At 35.8% G+C, this 12,792-nt stretch overlaps 1 protein-coding gene across 6 annotated transcripts in view; it reads right to left on the bottom strand.

Moving 5' to 3' along the window:
• LOC106883147 (cyclin-dependent kinase 20) overlaps positions 1-12,792 on the bottom strand; it is a 50,153-nt gene that overhangs the window by 25,160 nt on the left and 12,201 nt on the right. The window contains exons 1-3 of one of the 6 annotated variants that reach the window (XM_014934051.2): positions 7,569-9,027; positions 4,196-4,284; positions 2,732-2,805 (exon numbers count right to left, since the gene is read on the bottom strand). In XM_014934051.2, the coding sequence (XP_014789537.1) occupies positions 2,732-2,805; positions 4,196-4,270 (149 nt within the window). In that variant the 5' untranslated portion in view covers positions 4,271-4,284; positions 7,569-9,027. Of the gene's footprint in view, positions 1-2,731; positions 2,806-4,195; positions 4,310-7,568; positions 9,028-12,792 lie in introns of those variants that run through there. The other 5 variants (XM_014934050.2, XM_014934049.2, XM_014934048.2 and 2 more) reach the window with 5 other exon arrangements.

Raw genomic sequence — 12,792 nt, 5'->3', positions numbered from 1 at the left:
TATATATATATATATATATATATATATATATATATCATCATCATCATCGTCGTTTAACGTCCGCTTTCCATGCTAGCATGGGTTGGACGATTTGACTGATTAGTGGTGATATATTACATATATATATATGTATGTATGTATGTATATATGTATGTATGTATATATATATGTGTGTGTGTGTGTGTGTGTATGTGTGTGTGTGTAAATATATATATGTGTGTGTGTGTATACAGGAGCTGAACAAAATAATGATGCTAGCATCATAGCATCATAATTTTGAAATATCTATAAAACTGTCAAAAGCTTGTTTATTTTTCTGTTTTTTTTATTTATTATTAGTGATGCTTAATATGTTTTGCTAAAATTGCACCAATTCACACAGCTAAAGTTGTTACTGAATGGCAGGAGGAACATTTTAGTGACATTGAACATCGTATCTGGCCACCACAGTCCCCAGATCTCAATATTATTGAACATTTATTGCTGTTTCTTTTTAGATATCATCAGGAAAAGGTAATTAAAATGACAGATCTATTGGACTTTCAAACAGGTCAAATTGTTGGTGCTCGTATGGCAGGCACTAGCGTAACGAAAACAGCTGAAATGCTTGGTATATCAAGAAGTACTTTCTCAAAAGTAACGACAGCTTTTGGGACAGAGGGAAAAACCTCCTCGTCGAAACAAAACTCTGGAAGAAAACCAAAAAATTCAGATAGGGACAGTCAGACTTTTATGCCAATTGTTAGAAAGGATCGCAAAAGGACAGCTCCCAAAATTACTGCAGAGCTTAATGACCACCTCGAGAACCCAGTTTCCACAAAAACTGTTCGCCAAGAGCTGCACAAAGACAGATTTTATGGGAGGGCTGCAATTAGAAAGCCACTACTTTCAAAAACAAAAGTTGCAAAGCATTTAGAGTGGAGTAAAAACCTACAGAATTGGTCCCTAGAGCAGTGGAAGAATGTTATATTCTCGGATGAGTCATCCTTTACCTAATTTCTGACCACCGGCTCAGCATACGTGTGGAGCCAGCCAAAAGAAGCATTTGGCCCAGACTGCCTTCTTCCAACTCTTAAACATGGAGGAGGATCTGTGATGATCTGGTAGGGGGCTATATCTTGGAAATCTGTAGGCTCAATGGTTTTCCTTCATGGCAGAATTAATAGTCAAGGCTATTTAAGCATTTTATCTGATCAAATTCAACCTATGGTTGCAGAACAGTTTCCGGAGGGAAACAATCTTTCAGGATGATAATGCACCAATTCACACAGTTAAAGTTGTTACTGAATGGCATGAGAAACATTCTAGGGAAGCTGAACATCTTATCTGGCCATCACAGTCCCCAGATTTTAATATTATTGAAGATTTATAGTGCATTTTAGAAAAACAAGTAAGGAGTTGATATCCTCCACCATCATCACTACAAGAATTCTCTGTACTGTCCTCAAATTGACATCCAAACACTCTGAAATATTTTTATTGGAACTTCCAGTGCGAATGCCAAGTAGTACAGCATGCCATTTCCAAATTTCTAGCAGAGTGAATTGCATCATGGTGCTGTTTTTCTCACAGATGGTGCCCAACTGACCCTACTATACTGTGTAGTTGACAAAATCAAAGACAAGAAATGCGCAAGCATGAAATTAAAAATATAAAATTGTGACAATTTACCCATTGCACCCTGTATATATATATATATATATATATATATATATATATATATATATATATATATATATATATACACACACACACACACGCGTGCATAAATATAAATGTTTTCTTTTATCTATTTCAATCATTAGACTGAGGCCATGGTGGGGCACTGCCTGATACTTATTCTATCAATCTTTCTGCTGAACCACAAACTAACACTGGTTGTAAACAAACTAACACTGGTTGTCAAGCGGTGGTGAGGGACAAGCACAAATACAAAGACCCCCACACACACAGATACATGATGGGCTTCTTTCAGTTTCTGTCTACCAAATCCACTCTCAAAGCTTTGGTCAGTCTGAGGCTATAGTAGAAGACACTTGCCCAAGGTGCCACACAGTGGGACTGAACCCAGAACCATGTGGTTGGGAAGCAAGCTTCTTCCCACACAACTACGGAAAAATATAATTAAGGCAATTATAGTGAAAAAGAAATTGCTATTAATGTAGGTTTGTTGCTGTTTTCAGCAAATGACTCATATGTATAGCATCTCACTTAAAGGAATGAATATGACTTTCGAAAAATGCATTGTAAACAAAATTAACTCCTTTGAAAAATAAGACTAGGTTCCGACATGGGATTTTGTGAGATTTGGCTGCATTTTCTAGCATCTTAAGTAACCATGTAATCATATTTGGCTGGTTTGTTCCTCTGACATTGCATATACATGTTAGAGAGTGCAGAAATATAGAGCAAGTATATAATTTTCAGTATTCTCCATGGTTATTATTTCTAGCAGGTCGAGTAGCCACATACACGGCTCTTCCTGTGTGTGCATGTGTGTGTGTGTGTGTGTGTGTGTGTGTGTGTGTGTGTGTGTGTGTGTGTGTGTGTGTGTGTGTGTGTGTGTGTGTGTGTGTGTGTGTGTGTAATGCAATGTTGGATTTATACACATGTACTGTCATGTATTTGTGTTGTGATTTATGTGTGAAAAAATGTGCATGCTCTTGTTGGTGGTGTTTAGCCCCAGGTAATTATATTGAATAATAAAAATATGTACTCTAAAGAAACTTACCTGATGGCTGTGCTTGGGATTCCATCTTCCAGTTTTTTTAATCTGACTTTCTTCAATGCAACAGTTTGACCATTCTAAAAGAAAAAGAAAAATTTTCAGTTTCATTTTGTTCTGTTCCAAACATTTCTATATTATAACTTCTGACAAAGAGGAAGACCCAACATATGTAAGCCATTAAAACAAATAAAACAGGTGACCAATGATGGCACATTTTTTCAGTTCACAAAAAGCTGCTAGTCTAATTTTTACCGACTCATGCTAATAGATGACTATTTCTACATAGAGATTGTCTTACTTATAACCAATAACTTTTTGGACATCACTGAACAAAACAGACATTATTATTAGGCAGAGGAGAGCAATGGAGAAGTGAGGCACAAATGACAATGATGAGGATACATAATTTCCATTCTGTAGTGCTTCTGTCAGTCAATGTTGACCAGGTATCTGTACCTGTATGTGCAAGTCTGGACAAGATTTCTTTCGAAGGAAACTAGCTGTTGCCCATGCATGCAAATCTCTCCCTTCTCCACACTAGTGTGATAAAGGCTCAATAGTGTGATAAAGGCTCCTGACTTGGGTCAGTAAAATCTCCTCAAGAAAAGTTGGTGACTTGGGCTGATACAACTTAACACCAGTGTCATTGGAGGCATTGTTGTTAGAGCTGTTGCAAAGCGCTGGACCAGATGCTGAAAAGCATCTTTTCTAATTCGCAAACACTTCTATCAAAGCCCTGCTCTTGATTAGTACATTTTGATCAATACTCTGTCCTCAATTAGTATATTTTGAAAGATGAAAGGCAAAAATGACTATCGCAGGATTTGAATTAAGAGTGCAAAGTTAAAAGAAAAATACTGTAAAGCATTCTATATAACACTTTAACAATTGCCAAATCACTGCCTTAAATTCCATTACTTTAATATTTTATAACTAAAAAAAAACAAAAACAAATTCCATTAGTTGATAGAAAATGAAGTTATCATATTAAACATAACAAATATGGGCGTTGGAGTTGACAAATTTATGATTAAAATTCTAACTAATAGTTACAAGCAATGGTAAATAAGTGAAATAACAGGTTCAATTGAACCAGAAATTAAACAAATGTGCACTGGTGAAACATGAGAAGAAATAGCACCCATTAGTTCCTACTTCCTCTAACAGCAAATGGACATTTGTACTAAATAACAGTGGTGTAGCTAGAGTGTGTGCCACCAGGGGTGGCCCTTCAGTTTGCTTCCCCCACAAAAGATACAAATTGCACAGTGACTATATTGATTATTGCATTTAATGGTGGGTAGTATTCATGTCCTGATATTAAAACCAGTATTACTTAATTTCAATACAGCGTATAAAGGCTTATAGCCTACAGCAGACCCAAAAGCAGTGCCACCTGGGAAGGACTGCCCCCTCTGCTCCACTCCAGCTATGCTAGTGCTCAATAGCTATATTGATAAATCTTACCTGCTTATATTTAGCTTTGAAAACAATGCCATGTGCTCCTTCTCCGATGTTTCCAAGAATGGTATACTGTTCCATTGTGTGTGTGACATCTGAACCATGAAAAGAAATCTAATTCTTCCAGTATTAAAGTTTCAATAATAATAAATTGCTGAAACAAACTAACTATAAATGAGTACAAGAAGTTATATTTGATTGTTATGTTAAAAACTGAGTTAACTGTTACAAATTATGAAAATTACTCCTTTTCTAATTGCTTGTTTATACTGTCACATCTGTTCATCAAAATTGTTAGATAAGTTATATGGCATTGGATAATGCAAATAGTTTGTAGCTGCATGCTCCCCTGAAAACTAACTAATCAGCTTTGAGTTAACCCACCTTTTTTTTTTAATTATGTAAATAGAATAATGTACTTTCACCATCTGTGGCATTATTGGGACCCCATAAATCCATGATTTTTAACTTTCATTATATCTTAAATATCTATTTAGAATCATCATCATCGTCATCATTGTTTAACGTCTGCTTTCCATGCTGGCATGGTTGGACGGTTTGACTGAGGGCCGGTGAGCCAGAAGGCTGCACCAGGCTCCAATCCAATCTGGCAATTCTTCTACAGCTGGATGCTCTTCCTAACGCCAACCACTCCGAGAGTGTAGTGGGTGCTTTTTACATGCCACCAGCATGAGGGCCAGTCAGGCGGTACTGGCATTGACCATGCTCGAATGGTGCTTTTTACGTGCCACCAGCATGAGTGACAATCAGGCAGTACTGTCATCAGCCACAACAACAACTTCACTTGCCTCAACAGGTCTTTGCAAGTGCTGTTTATTGCCCAATGATTGAAGGATACTCTTAAATGGGCTGGTTATGCTGCACTGGCATAGGCCACAGTTACAGTCTCACTTGGCTTGCCGGGTCTTCTCAAGCACAGCATATCTCCAAAGGTCTTGGTCACCTGTCATTGCCTCAGTGAGGCCCAACGTTCAAGGGGCATGCATTAAAAAAGTTTGTGAAGATAACATAGTAGTTGGGTAATTTTTTCTTCTTTCACTTATTAGTTTGTGAAGATAACATAGTAGTTAGATAATTTTTTCTTTCACTTATATATTTATTTATTTATGTTATCTAATTTGAATTCTACTAGATAAACAATATAAAATATTTTTTGTCATTTCTCTATTTTATCATAAACATTTGTACAGTGAAACCTATCAATCATCATCATCATCATCATCGTTTAACGTCCGCTTTCCATGCTAGCATGGGTTGGACGATTTGACTGAGGACTGGTGAAACCGGATGGCAACACCAGGCTCCAATCTAATTTGGCAGAGTTTCTACAGCTGGATGCCCTTCCTAACGCCAACCACTCAGAGAGTGTAGTGGGTGCTTTTTCGTGTCACCCGCACGAAAATGGCCACGCTCGAAATGGTGTCTTTTATGTGCCACCCGCACAAGAGCCAGTCCAGGGGCACTGGCAACGATCTCGCTCGAAAACCCTACAAGGCCAGTCAGGCGGTACTGGCAACGGTCACGCTCAGGATGGTACATCTTATGTGCCACCCGCACAAGAGCCAGTCCAGGGGCCCTGGCACGATCTCACTTGGCTTGCTGGGTCTTCTCACGCACAGCACATTTCCAAAGGTCTCGGTCAGTAGTCATCACCTCGGTGAGGCCCAATGTTCGAAGGTCTTGCCTCACCACCTCAGCCCAGGTCTTCCTGGGCCTACCTCTTCCACGGGTTCCCTCAACTGTCAGGGAGTGGCACCTTTTCATACAGCTATCCTCATTCATTCTCACTACATGTCCAAACCAGCGCAATCGTCTCTCTTGCACACCACTACTGATGCTTCTTATGTTCAGCTTTTCTCTCAAGATACTTACACTCTGACGGGTATGCACATTTACATTACACATCCAGCGGAGCATACTGGCTTCAATATTAGAAATAAAATGAGAAACAAAACATTATAAGCAAGAAGTAAAATATTATGGCTACAAAACATTATTTTACAAGTTTGTCAGAGAAGAGACTGTGCACATAACTTTTGCAGGATATTCCAGTTTGGAAATATGTGGCTGATGTTCAGCCTGTCTGTTAATGTATTTTTCATCTTTTATTCTTCACTTGTTTCCGTAATAGAGACAAAGAGAATTCTGTCATGTATAGAGTATCAGAGGTGAGACACAATATAACAAGAATAGAAAAGACAAGTATGCACTGGTGGAAAATGTATTACTAGCTAATTTAGAAGACAAAAAATTGAAACAGCATATCCTAATTTCGTTGATGTAGCATTTTGGTGAGGGAATAATTACCTATCAACCAAATGACTATCTTTTGAATATAGTCCAGAACAAGTCTTCAAACTGACAAATTCCAGGCTCCACCAAAAAAAAAAAAAAAAAAAGGTAAATTTTACCCCACTCTTTCTTTATGAATAAGAAACGAAAACAATTTTCTTCTTCATATAATTTTATATATTATTGTGTCTAGGGAGAGTCATTCTCTTTTAGTGCCTTATCATTTAACACACACACCGGTTCGATTTCCACTCATTTACTTATTTATTTTTTCTAAAATTCTCGTTGCGTCTTGCAACCTTTTCAATAGTCCGTTATCACAGCTGCGTTCTTTCATATCTTTCTTTATCATGGCTTTGGACAAGTTTTAAAAACTATCTAAATTTATTTGAATATTGCTATTTGCCTGGCCTCACATCATACATACACTCTATTAGAGACACTGGTCTAGAATGTCGATGTGTTTAGCAACAGCCCTGCCTCATGGATGTGAACAGTACTCTAATGTGAGTATTAGTTCAGCTTTGAAGAGGGCCAGCTGCTGATTAGGGTCGAATTTTGGGGAAAAAATGGAATTATAAGAAAATTTTACCTGTCGTTATGGGGATATGAACTTAGGGTAATTTTTTTGAAAGTTTAGAAGAGCTAACGACAATTTCGCTGTAAACAATTTAAATTTAATCTCAGATAAACGCATCGGTTCGTGTTGTAAAATAGAAGATTAAATATTTTAGAAGTAGTGCATTTATTAAAATTATTTGCCTAATCAGGTAAGATAGACAACTAAAGGTCTTATATTATTTACCAGAGAAACAAAATTAAATGTGGTATTTTCAACGTTTTAACTGGCATTAACGACATAAAGAGTAACGGGTTCGATCGGGAATCAGAATCTTGATTATGTTAGATAAACAGGTGTTTATCTAACATAATAAAGCGCTCGAGATACCCTGCTATTTAATTGCATTTATTAGAAACTTTAATACTTATAAGTGAATTAATTTCAAATGCTGCCAATTATTTTAAACAGCGTTCGAAATTAGTTCATATTAAAGAATACACTTACCTACTCTTTCTCACTACCAAAATTGCCCTGAGTGTATTGTGAATCAATTACTCGACAAAAGCTTATGTTGAAAAAGTAACTAAAAATGTTCAGTTGTGCTGCTTTTATACAAAAACATAATTATAGTTATTTAGGAAATCCAAGGAATATCAATAGCTGGAACAATTTTATTCACCCTTTAATTCAAATCAAATCGTTTTAACGTAGGCGAATCAAAGTAAATTGTATGTCAAATATTCCTTATTCAATGTTTATAATTAGTTCGTTGCTAAGGGCACCGCCATTATTGTAATCATAACAATATTTCTCTCGTTTCTTTACGAGAACAGTATTAATTTAGCTACATTTCTATCTGTATATTGTAGTTTTCATATTCTATTTTTATTTTATTTATTTATTAGCGATAAAGACGAACCATCGCCTATTTATTTTTGCGGGGATGATCATTTGAAAATTAATTTTCAATTTACGAATACATATACACAATAGTTGAAAATATGGCGGAGTTTTGGAAACGTTGTCGGTCAAAGTCCTGTATTTCATGGGAAAGGAAGAGTAGTTTTCTCTTCATTTTTAGAATTCCCGTATTTCATGCAACAGAACATACGATTCTTGGGACTTCGATTAGATAGCTAAGCCTAAACTTCGCTGAAAGCATTTCTTGATTTCATTTGAATTTATGTTGTGAAGGTTAAGGAGAATTAATCGAATTTTCTTTGATATGAACATGTATTATTATTTATTTTTGTTAATCTTTCGTAATTGTTACAACAGAAATATTTTCACCCTCTTAATATTACATATATTTTTTTCCTTTTTCAAAGTCAGGGAGGACTCTATACTCGGTCACTTGACTTACTAGAAACAACAGCCAAATCTCCCTACCATCTTGAAAGCAGCAGGGACATAGTAGATATGTTTTTCTACTACAGACACAAGGCCTGAAAATACAATCCAAGATACACCATATTCGAAAAAAGAAAGGGATGGTCATGACTGGAACGTCTTTCACCATATATTCACTGAAATAGGACAGTCCTCTTGTTAAACAAAAACATGCTTTTTTTAATAGGCGTGGCTTAATTTGTTTTTGTCCATTGCATTCCACTTCAGCGAATATTTTGTTCGCTGCTTCGCTGCTGACAAGCAATTACTAACAGGCCATGGGTAAAAGACGAAGCCTCCGTCAGTGGTTCTCAAACGGCATCCATATAAGATAGATAGATAGAGAGAGAGACAGACGCTCCGGCCAGTCATGGTATTAGCTGTCAGTAGCCAAAGAATCGACAGGCCAGCAACAAGCAGGCAGGCAGACAGATACTTCACTAGCAGTGAGCACTTTCACTTCTGACAGCTAATAGCATGATAGTGCCGATTTTGTTGTTAAAATTTACGTGTAATAAAATTGGTTATACTTCTCCAATTCCAATCCACAAAATATTTCAACAATTTTTCTATGCAATTCCAAATAATATTCGATTATAAAAATATAATAGAATTTTATTTAAACATCGAATGGTTATGGGGGTCCTGCAGAGTAAAATAGAAATCAAAGGGGTCCATAGGCAAAAAAAAAAAAAAAGGTTGAGAAGCACTGCGCTACATGGTCGCTCGTTAAACTAGAAGTAGCGAACAAACCTTCCTCAAATAACGCCCCACCTTCTCATAAACAAGGGATATGCGTTCAGCTTATTTACGTACAAAAAATTGTTTCACTTTAATTTAATATAAAATCTGTCAATTTCGCAAAAGCCTTCACTTCTGTTCAGTATTGGAGTTGAAAATTACAACATACATACGTACGTATGTATATATGTGTCTATTCAGTTTTATTTCAAGATTTCTTGCCAATAGAGAAAGAGTCGGTTTCTAACCTAGATCCAAGGCTCCTTCATTGGAATTTCAACATCACCAACAGGGTATTTTTGTTTGTATGTGCGCAGATTTGTATATTTTGTTTTATGTATGTATTCTCATGGATATAGTTTGCATATCTAAACACGATCATATATATTTAAATGATAAAATTCTGGCAAGTTTTACTGATTTTTACAGTTCCAGCGATGGATTTGATCTGTAGTCTTCAAATTAGCTTTCTCCTTTTTGGTTTTGAGAAGCCTAATTTCTCAAGATTGGTATTTAGGCAGTGTGTTACATATCCCAGTACTCCAATAATTACAGGTATAAACCTGAAACTTGTAATCTGGGTAGAGTAACTGCAGATTTCTCGGTTGTTCGGTGTAGGTATTCTCTTTTTCACTGATCTTCATTCAGCTTTATGTTAACTTCTGCTGGGCAGCTAATTTCCACAGCTGTACTCTACCCCAAATCATTATATCAGGTTTTCACTGGGACATTCCACCAGTACTCCTCTTTATTATGAGTGGCTCTGGCTTCTACCATACTGTGGGTTCTTATTTCTGTGTCTTCGGGGTTATCCTGATGGATTTCATTAAGTTACCCTTCTGATGGATTTCATCAAGTCTCATTGGTAGATGACACCATGATGACATTTTCAAACAACTGCTTATGATGTGGGTGATATTTTCAGTGTTAACTCCACAAAGTCTGCATCAGTTTATGTATGTATGAAATAATGAGGGGTGAGGGGACAATGAGGAGTTTTTATTGCATTTTTGACTTTGAGACAAAATATATTTCTTACAAATGACCTTCTCCAAATGCAAAATGCATTAAAAACATAACATGATTTGATTACTATTTCAGAAAATTATTGCCGTTCTCTTTGAGCATATAAAAGACAAATTTAGCTGGGCAAAATGAGTAAGCCAAGATAAGGTAATATGTTTTGGACTCTCTCAACTTCAACAACAGTAACTATGCTGACCAAGTTTTACTCTTAAAGATGATACAACAGTACAAAATGATGATGCCATACTTGCAATGTAATGATTTCAAACAGGTAGGGAGAAAATAACAAGAAATCAGAGATTACTCATTTTACCCTGGTTACTAATTTCCACCCACTCCCTATGAGAGGGGTGAAATTAGGTTGACAAGCATATATATATATATATGTGCTTGTCAACCTTCCCACACTGTGTTGGAATTTCCAGCTGTCACTATCCACTCATTTTGCTGAAAATACTTGCATTTAGAAATTCTCCCATATTTGTGATGTTTTGTTGACTTTTGCCATTCCACTTGTAGAACAGCACCTGTGACACTTCACAATCTTTGATTTGGACTCTCTTCCGCTCATTCCAAAGTATATGAGAGAAGGCTTTTTTTAAAACATATTATCAATCATGTTTAGTGCTAAAACACTCACTAAAAGTGAATTTCTGAGGAATATATGGTTTCTTAACGTAAGAGAAAGTTTAGTTTTGCCAGGTATTTTTCTAATGCAGTGATTTTTTTGAGTTAATATAGTTTTCAAAATACTTTTTTCTTGTTTTTTTCTCTAGCATGTTGCTTATAAGCTTATAAGAATAGGATGTTTTATTAGTCCTTAATGTTTTTAATTAGTTCTCAAACCTTGAATAATTTATATATTTCATTTTATTTAATGCCTGACTCTAAAAGGATCCTTTTTATTCCATTATTTCAGGGCTTGTATTGGTAGTGTTATAGTTATTTTATAGTTTGACTTAAATAAATCTAATCCTTGTTCCATTAATATTCTGCAATTAGCTCATATTAGTTTTAAAACAAGTTCTTGACTATGTAAGATAGTATAATTAAACTAGTACATAATTATCATGTTCTCTATTAATTGTCTTGGACTATTATTGAATTCTTTGTTAATTCCTACCATTCTTTTTATTAGTTCCTTAAACCTTGATAAACCCATTATTATAAACTATGTAAATCCTATATTAATTCTTTACATTATAAAAATAAATTTTATCTCTTGTGTCTTTCAAATAATATTAGATATATTAGCTTAAATTTAAATTTTAAAATAATTTTTAAAATAATTTAAAATAGTTTCTTTAGTCCAATATATATAAATTTTTAAACTTCACACCTTATCTCTAGCTTTTAAATTCAAAATTGACACTACTTTAGGGTTTTTGTATGAACTAGTTACATCTTTATTATTAACATAATAATTAAGCTAATATTGATATCTATAAGTTTTCATACTTAGTATATGTAAAACAATACTGATACATTATTCTGACTATAGAAAAAGTCCTGTTGACTAAAAAAAACCCAACCTAAAATTGTGTAGCCACTATGACCAGAGGAATCTTTATAACCACATCCATGTATAATGCTTACCCCTTCCATTTTCCTTATAAGAGAAAGGCTGGTTGCTCCTTTAAATCACTAGATAAAAAACAAATAAAATCAGGGACAGTTAGAATCCTACCTAGAATCAATTACTAGCCTGCTAGCCTTGGCTATGTCAAGATGTTTTTTTTGTATTCTTCTTCCCCACTTACAGTAATATGTCCATTCTGCTGAAATGAAATTTTCAGTAAATTTTCTGTATCCTTGTGCAGCTGAAGATTGCTCTGCATTTTACATTTAATGTAATGCTCGCATTACTTAAATAAATGGAGTGGCATGAAACGTGCATACTGCAATATCCTTGAAAATCCATGTTGCTTTTTTTGAATTTTATATATATATATATATGAGGAAGAAGTGGATACAAAGTGGTGTTTGGGCGATGGATCTTGGTAGAAAAAAAAGAATGTCATGGTGAGTTAGTAAGGAGAGCAAAGCAAGACTGGACTTATGTGGGCTGGCAGGACGATGAAAAAATTGCGGAGTTGAAATTGGAGCAGTTGAAGTTGCCGTTGTTATCATTGGAGTGCCTCTTGGTAGACAACATTCTTCGTCCTTCCCTCGGGTGCTCAAATAGAAAGACCATGGGGACAGCCAACGTACAGTTGTGTGTGTGAGAATACTTGCTCTGTCAGATTCAAACCAACCGCTTGCGCTGATTGTCCCTGCGCCTTGTTGATTGTTATGGGAAATTGCATCTGTTTAAACTTGTAGGTCGTATCGGAGTGGGTAAGGGACATGGGAGTTATAAGTATGTCTTAGCCAGTGGCTGGTTCATTCAAGATTGTTGCCTACAGAACTCGGGAGCACAATTTTTTGATAATCATCTGCGTACCATTGCACATTATTGGAGCATCTAAATTCCTTAGCAGCATGATTGGCGCGCCAACTTTCAGATGCAGTTCGTGAGCTAGTAGTTCTGCGGGTCCCCCCTTTTGTCAGATTTGTCATGGGCCGGCTGGTC

This window comes from Octopus bimaculoides, chromosome 4 (genome assembly GCF_001194135.2).
Source record: "Octopus bimaculoides isolate UCB-OBI-ISO-001 chromosome 4, ASM119413v2, whole genome shotgun sequence".
Classification (NCBI taxonomy): domain Eukaryota; kingdom Metazoa; phylum Mollusca; class Cephalopoda; order Octopoda; family Octopodidae; genus Octopus; species Octopus bimaculoides.
This window is presented reverse-complemented; position numbering and strand designations above follow the sequence as displayed.